General features: G+C 42.3%; 1 protein-coding gene across 2 annotated transcripts in view; it reads right to left on the reverse strand.

Moving 5' to 3' along the window:
• otud4 (OTU deubiquitinase 4) overlaps positions 1-14,074 on the reverse strand; it is a 72,667-nt gene extending 58,593 nt beyond the window's left edge. For both annotated transcript variants that reach the window (XM_063046436.1, XM_063046435.1), the window contains exon 1: positions 13,757-14,074. In XM_063046436.1, coding sequence (XP_062902506.1) covers positions 13,757-13,927 — 171 coding nt within the window. In that variant the 5' untranslated portion in view covers positions 13,928-14,074. The remainder of the gene's footprint in view (positions 1-13,756) is intronic.
• Positions 14,075-18,713: the final 4,639 nt, after the last annotated feature.

Raw genomic sequence — 18,713 nt, forward strand, 5'->3', positions numbered from 1 at the left:
AGAGGATCTTACCCAAAGTCTCACATGCACAAGCAGGACCCACTGGCTGCATTCACCACCCACATTCTCCATTTCCACAAACTTATCCTGCAGGTCAATTGTGTTGTTCCAGGCCACTCTGAAGTTGAGTGGCAAGGCTCTGGTCCTCAAGGCAGGCCTTGAGCAACGTAATAAGATGACTTGGATGGACAAGAGAAAAGCCCATCCGTGGAACTCCTCTGGAAACTTTTACTCCACTCTGACTCTTCATCCCAGCTTCGTCATCTGTCAAAGGTTTTGACTACCACTAAATCTCAGAAACATTTAAAAGCATTCAAAGTTAAGTAAACAATTGAAGTATGTTTTCCATAATAATTAAAATCTATTTGAGAGCACATTGCTTAAAAAAAGTAAAATTCAATGCTTCTTCCTCCAGCTGTACAATGCCATTCAGTAAATGGGCTTAGCGGGGAACCACAGGAAGCTCTACTCCACACCACTGAATTCCATACAAAATACACCAGCAGAGCACAACAACGAAATGATTCATTTCAGATGTCCACACAGGAGATCCTAAAATTTCTGAAGAGTGCCGCATTACCTGGAAAATTCCTGGTTGTACTGCCGAGTGTCCTACAGCGGTGTCAAAATTCACTGCAGCATACCACACAACAGAGTGACTGAACTGCCCGATCAACAGTAACCGGTGTGGATGGATGTTATGAAAAGCGCAAGTGCCCAACAATGTTTCTGAATTGTGCAAACTCCTCAAATTTTGCTAAGAATCTTTCAAAGATTTAAAGTACACTTATTATCGAAGTGTGTGTGCGCGGTATACAACCCTGAGACTCGTCTTCCACATGGTCAGACATGAAGCAAAGAAAACTGGAACCCACTTAAAGAAAAGTATCAAACCAGATCTCACAACACCCCCCGCACAAAAAACAAATTGCACAAAAGGCAACAAAAAAAAGCAAGCGAGAAACACAGAATATAAAACACAAAAATCGAAAAAGAGTCCTGTCATATTCAGTTTAACTCAGTGTTCGTTATCTGCAGGCTGCCCCGACTCAAAATCAACCAAAATAGCAACAAAATAAACAGGGGCAATAAAACCAGAAACACATCTTAACATGAACTACAGAGTCCAACCCACAAACTGCACTGATTAAATCTTGTCCAAGACCCAGGTCAAGGGAGAAAGAGAGATTGTCACATGCAGAAACCTTTCTCTGGCAGCAGTGAGCAAGAGGCTGGTAAGACAGCGCTGAACACCTGCTTGTGCTCCGCACTCGCCTCCGCGAATTTAATATTCCTCAGCGCTTCTATAGGCGAGCAAAGGAGTCAAGCCCCGTCTCCAGGCTTCTTGGCCTCGAGGCTGCACACGTCAGTCAAAGCCTCACAGAACACCCTCAAAGACAGCAAACCACCAGATAGAAACATAGAAAACCTCAGCACAATATAGGCCCTTCAGCTACAAAGCTGTGCCGAACATGTACTTACTTTAGAAATTATCCAGGCTTTACCCATAGCCCTATATTTTTCCTAAGCTCCATGTACCTGTCCAGTGGTCTCTTAAAAGACCCTATCGTATCTGCCTCTACCACCATCGCTGGCAGCCCATTTCACACACTCACCACTCTGTGTAAAAAAAAAACTTACCCCTGACATCTCCTCTGTACCCACTTCCAAGCACCTTAAAACTGTGCCCTCTCGTATTAGCCACTTCAGCCCTGGGAAAAAGCCTCTGACTATCCACACAATCAATGCCTCTCATCATCTTATACACCTCTATCAGGTCACCTCTCATCCTCCGTCGCTCCAAGGAAAAAAGGCCGCGTTCACTCAACCTATTCTCATAAGGCATGCTCCCCAATCCAGGCAACATCCTTGTAAATCTCCTCTGCACCCTTTCTATGGTTTCCACATCCTTCCTGTAGTGAGGCGACCAGAACTGAGCACAATACTCCAAGTGGGGTCTGACCAGGGTCCTATATAGCTGCAACATTACCTCTAGGCTCTTAAACTCAATCCCACGGTTGATGAAGGCCAATGCATTGTATGCTTTCTTATTCACAGAGTCAACTTGCACAGCAGCTTTGAGTGTCCTATGGACTCGGACCGCAAGATCTCTCTGATCCTCCACACTGCCAAGAGTCTTACCACTAATACTACACTCTGCCATCATATTTGACCTACCAAAATGAACCACTTCACACTTATCTGGGTTGAACTCCATCTGCTACTTCTCCACACTATCCACAACACCTTCAACCTTTGTGTCATCAACAAATTTACTAACCCATCCCTCCACTTCCTCATCCAGGTCATTAATAAAAATCACTCAATCACTCGAGATCACTGAATCTGCCTAAAAACACACTACTAAAATGTCGATCACAGACTCCAATCGTAGCAGAACCACATCTGAAAGAAAAAGGTGTAAAGGAAGTAGTTTTGTGAACCATCTGCTGGATGTCGCCCTTGGTGGCATTGTTTGCTGGCACCATCTTCTTCAACACAGTAGTACACAATCAATGATCCATGTCCCCTGCACTAAACAATCAGCATAAGCAGAGGCACACTAGGCCTTGGAAATGCAATTCAACAAACTGCACAAACTGCAATTTCACTGCATTTTTGTGCAAAGACATTCCATTCGTTTGAAGTTCTGCTTTAAACAAACAAATCCCCTAGTTATTTGGGGGGGAAATAAACAAGCAAACGTGCAATAAACTAAAGAAATGTGCACACATTTTGTAATCATATTCCAAAGCAGGGGTTACCTACCTTTTCTACGCCACAGACCTTTACCAGACATGGAGTACATTCGTAAGTTTAATCACAAGTAACCTTTCTATATACATTTCTCTGCATCCACAAAGTATTGGACAAATTATGCCTTGAAATATAAATATTAATATTATTTCTATGTCAAGAATAAACAAGTGTTTTATTTCTAATCTGACGTGTTCCAGCACCTATCCAACGAACTTCGCTAATTCCCATGATGTTGATCTTTAGTCTTTCCATTTCATTTATCACATTGTCCAATCTTCCTGCTTGATATAGGGTTCTTACATTCCAAGTGGCAATAATTTTCTTTGGTGTTACTTGAATTTTATGAGCAGTAGCTTGATGATGGTCGGGGATCCCCTGCTGGCCAGAATCAACCCTACCGAGCGAAGCATCTTCAGAGTTGTCTTGAAGATCCTCCTGACGCTGTTGTTGTGTGATACATTTTGTGAGTTTGACCATGGTTTTCTTAGCAAATTGCAACGGTGGTTTGCTATTGCCTACCATTGGGCAAACTAAAGAAATCGCCACTTCTCTTCCCAAATGTTCATCTGCCTATACTTTAGCTGTTGACATTTGAGGTCCTAGCTCATCTGCCTTCTCCGTCATAAGTTCAGTTATTGAACCTGGCGGATCTGCCGTTGGCCTTCACTCATATCCTGAGCAGGAACCCTTGCAAGTGCTACCGTTCCGGGTCAGAGCAGCCCTGGGAGCAATGAATGACTAAGGGGTAACTCCACTTTCCCCAAAGCTCTGAAAGTCCCCAGTCAGAGCCTCATCACCGGTTGCAGTTTAGTCATACCCAGGACTGAAATTCAGAACCTACCCTCATCTCTGCCTGTTTACGCTGAAGCCTGTTGAGCCAAAGCCATCCCACTCTGATTCAGCCCACTCCAATGATGGCCAGCTCACTAGACTAAACTTCTTTTATAGTGTGCTAGCTGACCAACTGTCTTCAGCTCCTCTGCTCCCAACTAGTTGGCCGCTTTAAAAAAAACTGAAAAGGCCCACTATTCCTCTCCTTCTCAGCTCTGACGATGGTCACCTCACTAGACGAAACTTTTTTTTAATAGTGCGCTAGCTGATCGACATAAAACAAGTAAAGAACTTTCGCTACTTAGGAAGCTGGGTGACATCAGATGGCAGGTACAACCTGGACATCAAAAGAAGAATAGGGATGACAAAAGACACCTTTACGAGAATGAAGGGTATACTGACCAATGTTAAACTAGCCATAACAACCCGCCTCAGAGTACTGAAATGTTATGTTTATCCAGTTATGTTATATGGCTCAGAATGTTGGGCAATATCTAGTAACATGAGGAAACGAATTGTAGCAGCAGAGATGTAGTTTTTGAGGAGGATGCAAAGAATATCATGGACAAAATGAATATCTAACGAGGATGTCATGAACGGGGCAAACAAAAAGAGAAATAATGTATGAGATCATGAAAGGGCAACGTAACTTCATTGGACATGTGATTAGGAAAGAGGAGTTAGAATGCACGGTAATTATGGGAAAGATTGAAGGGAAGAAAGCAAGAGGAAGACAAAGACAAACGATGGAGACAGCAGCCACAGAATTGGAAATGAATACCAATGAACTGATCCACTTGACCCGAAACAGGAGTGTGGGGGCCATGGCAGTCAAAGCTCAAACTGGGCATGGCACCAGATGATGATGATGATGATGATAATGATGCTGCCTTGAAAACAGTGATTTTCAAAATAATTACAGGAAACATTGCTTGATTTTAATCCATAGGGGAAGACAAAACTAATTGCTTGGCTACTTCTCAATAGCTCATATCCCTACGCCTCCTGTTTAAATTATCTGATGCCATGGAGGAAGTCCGTGCCGAGGAAAAGTAGCAGCACCATCTTCTCTTCCTCAGACAGTCCTTCTACACTGGCGATGTTATGCTTCCAATTTAGTTTTGTGGGTTCTGAGTCCGCTGCTAATGATAATGTGTGAACTGGTAATTTGGACACAGATTCAGCCAGAGAGATGTGTGGCAGAGAAGATGAACAGTTCATGTAGTATTCCACTTATGCAGGCCATACGACATCATGCAAATAGTTCCTAGTTCATTTTGAGTAGTCATGGAGCAGAGATTCTCAAGCGTGAGGAAATGTCCCCTTTTTCTGAGGAGGCTTTGTACACAACATCTCCTGATAGTCTCTTCCCATGAAAACAGAGGTCTCCTGTCAGACATGGAACCAATATAGCCCTGAGCAATGTAGCCAACTGAGATGTAATTGGGATGTGCTGAGAATGTTAGCCTATAAGAGGACCAGAAAAGCCTGGAAGAGGGAGGAAACAGTAGCGTAGTGGAAAGCGTATCGCTTTACAGTTCAATTCCTGCCTGTGTCTGTGAGTGTGTGAATGTTCTCCCTGTGACCACGTGGGTTTACTCCATGTGCCCCTGTCTGTGAGAATGTGAACATTCTCCCTGTGACCATGTGGATTTCCTCCATGTGCTCCTGTCTGTGAGAGTGTGAATGTTCTCCCCATGACCATGTGGATTTCCTCCATGTGCTCCTGTCTGTGAGAGTGTGAATGTTCTCCCCACGACCATGTGGATTTCCTCCATGTGCCCCTGTCTGTGAGAGTGTGAATGTTCTCCCTGTGACCACGTGGGTTTACTGCAGGTGCTGCAGTTTCTTCTCACGTTCCAAAGATGCACAGGTTAAGGTTAGTGAGTTGTGGATATGCTGTTGGAGCAGAAGCGTAGAAACACTCACTGGACACCCCCAGCACATCCTCGGACTGTGTTGGCTGTTGACACAAATGACACAGGCATGTTTCGATGTACATGTGACAAACAAGGCCAATAAAGCTATCTCTCAACACTGACGCTGCAGGATTTAGCAGAGATGGCATTGCCTTCCTTCCAGTGACTAGAAGTACTTACTTTATATTGTCCAGCTCTTAGAAACATATCTGTAGGAGGGCAAGGATCACTCCTGCCTACTAAACTATTAGGTATAAGTATTAGGTTTGAGGTCAAGTACCTTCTTCGCCCCCCCCCACCAAATGACCCAAAACTATGCCAACGCATTGATGCACTTCTATGAAAGTATCTGACTGTGCTGAAAGTGGAATGAAACGGGATCCATGGATTCCAGGATGTCACAGTGATTACTCATGATCGGATAGGGTATTGTGATGTAGCCGGGGCACTGTTGGCCCAGGGTGGGGGTAGGGTGAGCAAAGGCACTGACCAAGTGGAAGGACTACAAGGAGCAAGTGCAGAGGTTCAGGAGCACAACTGCAGGGCCAGAGAGTAAGAATTGAAGATCAAAAGTATGGGGTTGGCACACTCAAGTGCATTTCAGGTCACAAACTAGTTATAAAACAGTAACAGTACAACACGCCCTTTAGGTTTTTTTTACAGCTGGGTGGAACGACCATTGCTCAGAGCAGGAAATTTTTTTACACTGCCTGAAAACTGCATGGCACTTTACAAACAATAAACTGTGGGCCGGCAGTTTACGAACAATGAGCTACCATCTTCCATTCTGTGTTTATTGTTACAATTTGTAACAGTGTTGTGACTTGAAACACTGACAATATAAATATATGGTTGCACCAAAGTAGTTCAAAGCAAAGGTTGGGGTATGCATATTATTTGCAAAATATATGGATTACATTCATTAACACATAATTAATTACAGGGCATTTTGCAATGAGCATAATTTCAAAATTATATTAGCATAAAAGAAAATCCCAGCTGCACGGCCACAAAGTCAATATATAGGGGGGAGGGGGGACCATTTCAGTTTCTGCTCAATCATGGCCAATGCAGCTTCAAGCGAAAAGTGGTTGTAGATCAAAAATACAATTCAGATGTGCAGGGGATGCAAAATATAATTCAATGCAAAATACATCTTTTGTTTTGTATAGGAGACATAACATTACTAAGTACACAGTAAATATAGCAGTGGGTTTCGGGTCTGTCATTCCAGACAGTGTAATGGTTAACAGTACAATGAGATAAATTGATCAGGGTCAAAGTCACAAATCAGAGGAGACACACTGTGTTTGGTCTGGATGATCAGAGTATTTTCAAACTGGTTGTTGGTCTCAATATTACAAAATCAATTAAGAACTTAAGAACTAACATGCAAACACAAGTAAAAGACTAATTGAAGTTAGTGGAGTAAAAATGAACAATCACTATTGTTTAAGGATTTAATTTTTGGATACTAACTTCTGCATCCTGGCTATGTGTTGGAAATTTGGTTTCAGTTTCACTTCTAGTGAAATGAAAACCTAAAACAGAGTAGCAGAATTTATGTTATCACGTGTCAGTTCAGTTTTAAAACGAAAGCTGATGGACTCAAGTTGTGATTGTGGATATGGCTACATCACCTAGCCAAGAACCCATGGTTTTTGACCACGGGTGTGTGCAGGAATTTAAATCTGACCCCTTTTTGTGGGGTATATCAAGTTTACCCATAGTTGATGTATGAAAATATACCCATAATATGGTAATTGATCATGGGACTTTGCTGAGATGTGGGAAGAAATGGGATCCATGGATTCCAGGATGTTTGTTGCAAAAGATGACTCAGCTTTCAGAGTTGAAGGAAGAAAGAAAAATTTCAGAGTTGTATACTTTGATAATAAATGAACCTTTGAACCTTCTGAATTGGAGAGAAACCCCTTTTGAAGCAGTTTGTTCAGAAGGAAGCTTCGATAAGATAAAATATGGATATTTATATTTAAAACTTACATTGTTTTACTGAAGAACTGAATGAGATAGTTATATTTTCAACATTTAACTCATTCGAAGGAAAACAAAACCGAGATGAGAGTTTGCCCTTTACTTTAGTGAGGCATGCACATATCACTTGGTAGCCATATATGCATTTATACATATAACCTATAATAAATTATTTAAAACTAATATATATATATATATATATATATATATATATATATATATATATACATACACGTACACACACACACACACCCACACAAAAGATAACTCAAATATTACTGAAATATTAAATACACAACACTCCTTTCTTCTTGGCTATAAACTCCAACTCTATTTACCAGAGAATGCATCTCAACCACATACACATTGTACTATATAATACAACTACTATACAGGCAGTATTGCAAATTTTAAAATATCCCATTCAGGCCTAAAGATTTAATCGCTGTGGAGGATTTCTTACTCTTGTGGGATAATGTCTTTCCTGACAAATGGATCACTCTGCTTGGCAGGAGACACTTGTGGTCGTTCCAGAACCAGAGGTTGTTTCACCTCCTCTGCACGGTGGCTGTAGGAGTTGGCTCAGACTGCAGGAAGTGGTCCTGACAGCTCTGGACACCTTTCTTTCCCCTTTCTCGGCTTTTCTCTCTGGACCTACTTCGATCCTTGCTTCTTGCCAGATCCCAGTTTCCTTCTTTCTCATTTCTGCTCTTTTTCTTCTTTCTAGTTTATGTATCTTGATCTTGGGAAGGTACATTTAGTTCACTGGAGTATTCTCCTATTAATCCTCCTATTGCTCCCTTTATGATCTGATCTCTCCTCTTAAGTTTCCTTATCCACAACATCATCTGACAAATCCTCTGCTTTTGTATCTCCATTGACTCCTTTCTTTTTGGCCTTCCATTCATCCATCTCGGCTTTGGTCTTTGCATCTACTTTTACAAGCAGCTTTTTGGTTTTCACTCGAACTTCATGCAATAACCTTAATGCACACAGAGTAGATTCTGCTCCTTTATACTCACAAAAGACGAATGCTTACAACTTTCCTGAAGCTCCTTGATCTCTATTCCAGCTTAAAACCAAGCCACATTTCACAAGCAACTGCCTGATTAGCATATCAGAGGCTTACTCAATTACGTTACCTACTAAACTATTGTTGTTGGATACTGTTCTTAATCACTTTCTCATTTCCTCTAGCAGCATGGTCCTTCCTTTGTCCAATATGCTTTCCAACCAGAGGCATCAACATCTGTTTGTCCTCTGTTGGGCGACGGCTCATGGTGTTCGGTGTGGAGACAGTTGTGGCTTCATCCAGTACCTTTCAGTTGGCTTCACTGCAAGAGATGCGGCATGCAAATGGTGGATGGATCTCCAATCATGTTGTAGTTATCTCGCCGCACAATGCTAGTCCTTTTGATTTTAACCACAATCAAGCTCAATGTGGCTTGTTGGTTATTGTATTCTACTGTTCATTCCCACAGGAGTTATCTTTTCTCCAAAATAAGTTCTTACTTAGATATCTGCAGGCTTCAGTTTAGTATCTTTGAAATGCCATTCAAAGATGACAGGCATTGTGGAATGACTGAAATATACAAGCCAGTGACCAATACTATTTTAATTAACGCAAACACGAGGAAATCTGCAGATGCTGGGAATTTCAAGCAACACACATAAAAATTGCTTGTGAATGCAGCAGGCCAGGCAGCATCTCTAGGAAGAGGTACAGTCGACGTTTCAGGGAAGGGTCTCAGCCCGAAATGTCAACTGTACCTCTTCCTATGGATGCTGCCTGGCCTGCTGCATTCACCAGCAATTCTTATGTGTGTTGTTATTTTAATTAATTTTCCCATTCACTTCTAGCACAAGCCATATTGCTTGCCTATTGTTACTTTTCACATTGTAAATCTCAAGGCTGGCCAGTCCTGTGTCACTCTCATCATTATCAAATTTTTCATCAACAGCATGCAGATCAGTGCTCTTTTTGAAAGTACAACTTGACTTTTTATCTTTTTCTTTTCTCTGTGAAGTCCATTTATTTTTGTCTGCTCAATATGCTCTTCGTATGTGTCCTACTTTGTTACATTTTCTGCAAGTTTCACTTTTAAAGCTTCACCGGTGTGGCGTACGTGAACCCCTGCCATGGTGGTATGGCTGGCTTCTGTTTAGATGTTCCAATTTTGTTCACTCTCACTTTCATTCCTGACTGCAACTCAATTGTGTCTCCCTCTGCTATTTCCATTGCTACAGTAATTTCAACTGTTCTGTTAAATGTGAGCTTTGCTTCAAATGGGAGCTGTCTTTAAATGTTTTCTTGTTTTGTTAAGGGTATACAGGCCTTGGTCAGACCCCACCTGGAGTACTATGTTCAGTTCTGGTCACCTCACTACAGGAAGGATGTGGACTGTATAGAGAATGCAGAGGAGATTTACAAGGATGTTGCCTGGATTGGAGGGCGTAACTTATGAAAATACATTGAGTGAACTTGGCCTTTTCTCCTTGGAGCGACGGAGGATGAGAGGTAACCAAACAGAGGTGTATAAGATGATGAGGGGCATTGATCGTGCGGATAGCCAGAGGCTTTTTTCCCCAGGGATGAAATGGCCAATAGAAGGGGGAATAGTTTTAAGGTGCTTGGAAATAGGTACCAAGGGGATGTCAGGGGTAAGCTTTTCACACAGAGAGTGGTAGGTGCATGGAATGCACTGCCTGCGGCAGTGGTGAAAGTGGATACAATAGGGTCTTTTAACAGCTTCTTTGATAAGTACATGGAGCTTAGAAAAATAGAGGGCTACGCATAAGGGAAATTCTAGGCAGTTTCTAGAGTAGGTTACATGGTCAGCACAACATTGTGGGCCGAAGCGCCTGTAATGTGCTGTAGATTTCTATGTTCTGTGTAAGATTCCACAAAGTAAACAATTTCTCAATGGTTTTGGCTCTAAATGTTCCTACATTACTCTTACAATATCAGCCAAGCTCATTTCAGTTTGTTTGGTTGGAGCAGTGAAACTTCGAAGAAAACTGTATACCTTTAAACCCAAACACAAGGAAATCTGCAGATGTTGGAATTTCAAGCAACACACATAAAAATTGCTGGTGAACGCAGCAGGCCAGGCAGCATCTCTAGGAAGAGGTACAGTCGCCGTTTCGGGCGGAGACCCTTCATCAGGACTAACTGAAAGAGATAATAAGAGATTCTCTAACTATCTCTTCCTTCAGTTAGTTCTGACGAAGGGTCTTGGCCCAAAACATCGAGTGAACCTCTTCCTAAAGATACTGTCTGGCCTGCTGCGTTCACCAGCAATTTTTATGTGTGTTACCTTTAAACCCAACATGCTCAGCAAATCTGGTACTCATTTCTCATTGGCTATTTCATTGACTTCAAAATACTATTAAATCCATTCAGTATATAAAATCCAGTTACTGTTATGTAATCAAGTGCAGCAATCTTTCTGATGTAGCCAACCACTTCTGTTTTTGTTAATGATTATCACCCAGTACTCACTGTTTATGAACCTGTGAATTCTTCCGCTTTCTGCCTTTTTTTAAAAAAAGCTCGACTATCTCTGCACACGCTGAACTGTTTTTTTAAAATTTTGCCATTCTTCACTGCCCTTTTTTTTAAAAAAAGGCTTGAATATCTTGTTACACTTCAACAGGTCAGTACCCATCTGGGGTTCATTTAAAAATACCTTGTCATCACCGTTAAATAGTAATTGGATAACAGATGATCAATCCTCACACAAATACATAACGAATGTTGTCAAACAGAAATGCCACCATTCAAAGTGGTCTGACTGGCAGAAACCTATAAGCAGGGAAGCATTAATTTATAAATTCTCCAGTGCATTTATTACTAATATAGTCATACTCGTTATTTATGTTAGAAAAAAATATAAACTTAATTATAAGGAAACTCTATACATTTGAACTCCATTGTGAACCAGTAACTTGAAAATTCACTTCCTAACATTGGTGCACTCTAACCAGTTGTTCCCTTTTTAATCTAATGAGTTTGCTCCTTCTTTCAAACAAACAATTTAAGCACCAGGGAGTGTAATTTAAGAGTTGGAATTGGAGGAATATGTATTGAAAGATCTTTCAGTAAAAAGGTTCTCTAATTTCCATTGAGACTGCTGAAACATAATTAAACAATGCAGTTTCTTTTTGAAACTCAGAGGGTGATGCTTGGTATGTCCAGCCCAGGTTGATGTGACCATACAAAGACCACATGAATTGGGGGTGGTAGGACAGTTCAGGAGTGGGTAGGGGAATGATAAATGCGCCCATTCTCTGGATACATGTTTATTGCATCCCGAAGTGTGCCTCCATTTTGGATCTACAGATGAAATGGGTGACAGCAAAAGTGCAGTTACAGGGTAGGGGCTGACTTCAGTGTCACGTACATCAACTCTGAGACCAAGTTCATTTCCACAATTAAAAGGAAACTCGTTCTTGCATTCCCAGTTTCTACTTCACATCAGCAGTGCACTCCACCCAGTCCTTGACGTACACCCAATGTGAACAAGTCACATTAGACCTGACAGCAAAAGGGACAAAGAATCATTTGATGAGATGCCGATGAACAACACTATAACTGACTCTGGCCTACAGACTAGTGCAAACAGGCTGCAAACTCTCACTTCCAGATTTAAACATGAAGTTTTTATATCCCTACTCATTAACTTGGACTGCACAGCTGGTATACAAGATACCTTCTGCAGACTGCATATTGTGCAATTCATCACATACGCGTCCAATATTCTGTCAAACACCTTTGCCTACTCCAGTTTTACCAAGTATCCACCCCACATTCAGGCGACCACATCCCTGCCATCAGTGATCTCCATGCTCTGCACAGCACAGGTCTGATCCAGTTGAATCACAAGACGTACCCAGACACATACAATTCCCATTCCCACTCCAACATGTTGGTCCACGGCCTCCTTTTGTACCAAGGTGAGGCCACACTTAGTGTGGAGGAACAACACCTTGCATTCCATCTTGGTAGTCTCCAACCTAATGGCATGAACATTGCTTTCTTCATCCGGTAAAAGAATTATTCCTCCCCTCTCCCTCTATTCACCCCTGGGTCCCCTTCTCTTTCTCCTACGATCCACTCTCCTCTCCTATCAGGTTCTTTCCACTCCAACTGGGGGGGGGGGGCGGGCTGATAGGTAGGTGAAGAGGTAAAAGGCCCAGAGTGGGGAATAGAGGAGGAGGGCAATTATTTAGTGGTGAACACAGCAGGCCAGGCAGCATCTCTAGGAAGAGGTACAGTCCACGTTTCGGGCCGAGACCCTTCGTCAGGACTAACTGAAGGAAGAGTTAGTAAGAGATTTGAAAGTGGGAGGGGGAGGGGGAGATCCAAAATGATAGGAGAAGACAGGAGGGGGAGGGATGGAGCCAAGAGCTGGACAGATGATTGGCAAAGGAGTATGAGAGGATCATGGGACAGGAGGCCCAGGGAGAAGGGGGGGGAGAGAACCCAGAGGATGGACAAGGGGTATAGTCAGAGGAACAGAGGGAGAAAAAGGAGAGAGAGAAAGAATGTGTGTATATAAATAAATAACGGATGGGGTACGAGGGGGAGGTGCAGCATTAGCGTTAGAGAAGTCAATGTTGATGCCATCACCAGCAACTTTGATGTGTGTTGCTTGATCACCAGCATCTGCAGAATTCCTCGTGTTTAGGCAATTATTAAGTCTTGTTTTGGCCAGCAGTCTGTTGTAATTAAAACTCTTAAAGTCAAACTTAACATGGTCTCTTACTTTTTTTTGTCCTCTTCTCCAAGGTTTGTTTCTCTGCTCCTTTGCAATCTTTTTCCACTACTGCGCTAACCAAAATCCCAGATACTCAAAGCCCTTGCCCGCACTGCAAGCTACACCACAAAGAGTGCAGGACATAGTCTTAAAGTATACCCGCTGATATACTCTATGTCACAGCCCTTTGGTAAATGTTCTGGTTGTGAAGGCGCTAAAGAATTCAGGCTCTTGATTTTTGATAGGCTTTTATCCAGTATTGGAAAGTTAACAAATATAATTACCTAGTAAAAAATAATATTGCCTTTAAGGGAAGTAATTGCATTATATTTGTTTCTACAGAACAGACAAAATAAGCAGTGTTTCCAGAGAAAAGAAATCCAAGTAATATTTTCTTCCGGTTTGCACTTATGCAATTATTTAGCTGCCGAAATTTTAAGACATGCATTATGATTGCCAGACGCTTTTACTTTATTAAGGTGTGCTCCATACCTGTTCTGCAACAGCTCTAAAAAGGCAGGAGCCATCCTTAGCAATCCGCTTTCGATAAAGACCTTGGCTCCCTAAGAATCCATCCAGCTGAACTTCGCCGGGACTGGAGGCGCTACCGCGCTCCGCGGCCTCGCAGCGTTTGCCTTTCCCAACGCCACCGCCTCTCTCCATTTCAAGCTGCAGCCTCACGTTGTGAACAGAAACATGGTTGCATCAACTGGGAGAAACCCCTGAGAACCTGAACGTCAACCTCGCACTGCAAGACAAACATCCAAATCGACTATTCTCCGTAGAAGACCCCACAACACTGCCTTCATTTGTTTTGACGTGGAGGATTTTGGGTGATGTAGTCTGGCTTCTAAGACAACTGCGCAGCCGTCAGGTGACGCAGAACTACAGAACCCAGTGTGCTTCGCGGAATGAACGTGTATAATTAGTTAAGAGAAATTAGATTGGAATCGGCTCCGTTTTCTTCTCCCTAAGTATAGTGGGATGGGTAGCAGTACTTAGTAGGGCAGGTTAGAGAGCGAAAGAAATAGAAGCAACAATTAACCATTCGACCTAGAGCCTATACACCATTCACATTCTTGCCCGAGCCCATGTATACCTCTGCTAACCAAAAGTTTATCAAATTCGATTTTGAATTAGATCATTTAGTCAGATCCAAAGCACTCAGCGTAGAGAATTTTGCCTCTTATTTTTAAAATATGAACCATAATTCTGCATTCATCAATTTGGGGAACGTGCTTCCCACACAGTACTCGGAGAATGTTCAGTGAGGTATCGTTTTCCCGAACTCTGGAGAATGGCGACAACAGGCCAGTGTATCTCGCTTTGTTTGACATACCTGCAATCCCAAAAATTATTTGAGGAATTTTTTTGCCGCACTTCCTCCCAGGCAAATATTTCCTTTTTTGGGTATGACCTTTCATTACAGGGTGGAGATCAAAAGAAAGCGAATGGCAATTGGTGATGACGATGCTTGCTGGATCACAAAAATAGACTCCTTCCACTCGAGGCACAGTGGGCATGATAACTCCAGGAGAAATGCAGGAGGTAAACCACCAACAACAATACATGGTGTTTTAAAGTCACTGAAGAATTCTCATACCAAAACGTAAACTGTTTATTTATTTCCATCAATGCTGCCTGACCTGCTGAGTTCCTCCAGCATTTTCTGGGTATTACTTTGGATTTCCAGCATCTGTAGACTTCCTCGTGTTCATGGTGTTTTTTTTAACTTCACTAAAACCTTAGACTCTAAATGAGGGTCTATGAAACATCCTCCTCAAATTTGGCTACTGGCAGAAATTCAACTCCATTACACATCTGCTTTATGATTCAATTCAAAGTATATTTATCATTGAAGTATGCATAAATTATACCACCTTGAGATATGTCTACTTACAGGCTGCCACGAAGCAAGAAACCGGAAAGAACCCAATTTGCAAAAGAAAGACCAACAACCAATGTGCAGAGAAAGAAAAAAAAACACAAATTTTGTGCAAATAGTAGAAGCGAGCAACAGCATTCTGAACCAAATTAGGTCCTTAGATCCGACTCCCCAGAACAGCCTGGAGTAGGCCCAAAGCCTTGGTCTCAGTTGGTCATATTAGTGGGGCAAGCCACCACGAAGATTGCAGGCATGAAGCACAGCAGCCGGGCAGTCTCACAGCCTCAGTGCCATGGAGAGACAGTGAGCGAAATCAGCCTGACCCTTGCTTCCGGTCCCTACGCCCTGTCTTTCCAGTCTATTTTGGGCCCCGGCGCAGTAATATGCTCTGGGCCTAGATCCTGCTGCCCAGCCTGAAGCCATTCTCAACCCCTCCGAATCGCTCACTTCAACTCCATCTGCGACCCCACCTCAAACACATTACGCATCAACTTTGCAATGCTACCAGCATGGCTCATCCCTCCAATCAACTTCACCTTCCCGCTCACCTCTTCATTGTTGGCGGTGATAGTTTACCACAATTTACTTCAGAAAAGGTGTTATTAATAATGTTTTTAGTTGAGTTTTTTGCCTTTCGAATACTAGTGACCTGACGTACACCTTCAGTAGCGCCACCTTAAACTGGAATAAATATGATCCCAACAAGTAATTTCTCAACAGGTTCAATATAATTCCAGACACATATAAGGGAAGACTGTGTCATTGCTCCAACACATTTTTCAATCTCTCTTGCTCCAGGGCTACACCTCGTCTCACTTGCAACAAGATTTCCAGTGGAAGAGAGCTCACTTACAAGAACTGATACGAAACTGCTCCACCTACATCATCTCTGCTCCAGAACCAAAGTCACTCCAATCTCAGAGGTGGAGCTGCAGTAAACAGGAAATGCTTGTGTATAAAAGCAGAGTTGGGGCCGCTTCTTTTTACAATGTATATCAATGATTTAGATTATGGATTAAATGATTTTGCTACTAAGTTTACGGATGACACTAAGACAGGTGGAGGAGCAGGAAGTGTTGAAGAAATGGAAAGGTTGCAGAGAGACTTGGTCAGTCTAGGAGAGTCATAGTCATACTTTATTGATCCCGGGGGAAATCGAGTGGGCAAAGAAATGGCAGATGAGATACAATGTTGAGAAATGTATGGTTGTACATTTTGGAAGAAGAAATAATCAGGCAGATTATTATTTAGATGGGGAGAAAATTCAAAAATCGGAAGTGCAAAGGGACTTGGGGGTCCTTGTGCAGGATACCCTAAAGGTTAAACGCCAGGTTGGGTCAGCAGTAAGGAAAGCGAATGCTATGTTGGCATTCATTTCAAGAGGAATAGTGTATAAGAGTAAGGAGGTGTTGATGAGGCTTTATGGGGCACTGGTGAGACCTCATTTGGAATACTGTGTGCAGTTTTGGGCCCCCTATCTTAGAAGGGATGTTCTGATCTTGGAGAGAGTTCAGGGAAGATTTACGAGGATGATTCCTGGAATGCAGGGGCTAACATATGAGGAGCGTTTGTCAGCTCTTGGATTGTATTCATTAGAGTATAGAAGAATGAGAGGGGATCTCATAGAAACATTTCGAATGTTGAAAGGGTTGGACAGAGTAGATGTGGAAAGGCAGTTTCTCTTGGTGGGTGAGCCCAGGACAAGAGGACACAGTCTCAGAATTAGAGGGTACCCATTTAAAACAGAGATGAGGAGAAATTTTTTTAGCCAGAGGGTCATGGATTTATGGAATTCGTTGCCACGTACAGCTGTGGAGGCCCGATCATTGAGGGTGCTTAAGGAGGAGATTGATAGGTATCTAATTAGTCAGGATATCAAGGGATATGGGGAAAAAGCCGGAAATTGGAACTAGATGGGAGAATAGTTTAGCTCATGGTGGAGTGGCGAAGCAGACTTAATGAGCCGAATGGCCTACTTCTACTCCTTTGTCTTGTGATCTTGTGTACCATGCATTTGGAAGTCAGTCACACCATCAATGACACATTCACTAAAGCATACAAGATAATGTATCTTACACAATATCCGTTACAAAACAGTCCTCAAACTGACCTTTTCCTGCTGTTCACAACTTTGCAGAGCAAAGATGCATGCATGATGTGGCCGTTGAAAATATGGACCAATTCCCATACTTTAGGAGCTACCTCCCAGTAAATGTAGACAGCAGCAAAAGTATGCACTGCCTCTTTCAGTGTGATAGCAAAGCTTTTGATTCTTTGAAGGAAAGGGCCCCAAGTCTGGTATAAAATGCTTGCTGTTCCTGGCAGCATAGGTCTTCTGAAACCTGGATTATCTACAGCAAGCTTTCAAAGTATGGAAAAGGTACTATGTTAACCCTACAAAATTCTCTAAGTCCATTAATGGCATAAGTGAATCAACGTCAGTGTCTTCTTCCAGAACAATGTCTCCAGTACTAATTACATTCAATTCCATCGGAATGTAACTCAATTCCATGTCTGAAATCAGACTCTCTACACCGAGAGTTGTCTCAGTAATACATTACCAGGCACTCAGAGCAAAAGCTTAAAAAGAATTCTCAAAACTCCTTAAAAATTGCAACATTCCCAATAACTCCTGGAAGTCTCTGACTCTTGATTGCTTGAAATAGAGAGCAGGCATTTGAGATTATATTGTTGCTAGTAGCAGCACACTTTATAAGGCATTGGTCAGACTTCACTTGGAGTATAGTGAACACTTTTAGTCCCCCTTACAGTCATTGTCATAGTCATAGTCATAGTCATACTTTATTGATCCCGGGGGAAATTGGTTTTCATTACAGTTGCACCATAAATAATTAAATAGTAATAAAACCATAAATAGTTAAATAGTAATATGTAAATTATGCCAGGAAATAAGTCCAGGACCAGCCTATTGGCTCAGGGTGTCTGACCCTCCAAGGGAGGAGTTGTAAAGTTTGATGGCCACAGGCGGGAATGACTTCCTATGACGCTCTGTGTTGCATCTCGGTGGAATGAGTCTCTGGCTGAATGTACTCCTGTGCCCAACCAGTACATTATGTAGTGAATGGGAGACATTGACCAAGATGGCATGCAACTTAGACAGCATCCTCTTTTCAGACACCACCGTCAGAGAGTTCAGTTCCATCCCCACAACATCACTGGCCTTACAGATGAGTTTGGAAAGAGTACGAAGGGATGTGCTGCCACTGGAGATGCTCCAGAGAAGGTTGATCCCAGGACTGAGAGTGTTAAGCATGAGGAGTGTTTGCTTGCTCCGGGCTTCTACTCATGGGAGTTTAGAAGAATGAGGGGAGGTCTCATTTAAACCTATTGAATATTGAAAGGCCTATATAGAGTGTGAGTGGAGAGGATTTTACTATAGTGGTGGAATCAAGGGCCAGAGGGTGTAGCCTAGAATAGGACATCCTTTTAGAAGAGAGATGAGGAGGAATTTTTTTTAGCTGGAGGGTGTTGAATCTGTGGAATTCATTGCCACAGACAGCTGTAGAGGCCAAATCATTGGGTATATTTAAAGAGGAGATTGAT

This window comes from Mobula hypostoma, chromosome 4 (assembly GCF_963921235.1).
Source record: "Mobula hypostoma chromosome 4, sMobHyp1.1, whole genome shotgun sequence".
NCBI lineage: Eukaryota > Metazoa > Chordata > Chondrichthyes > Myliobatiformes > Myliobatidae > Mobula > Mobula hypostoma.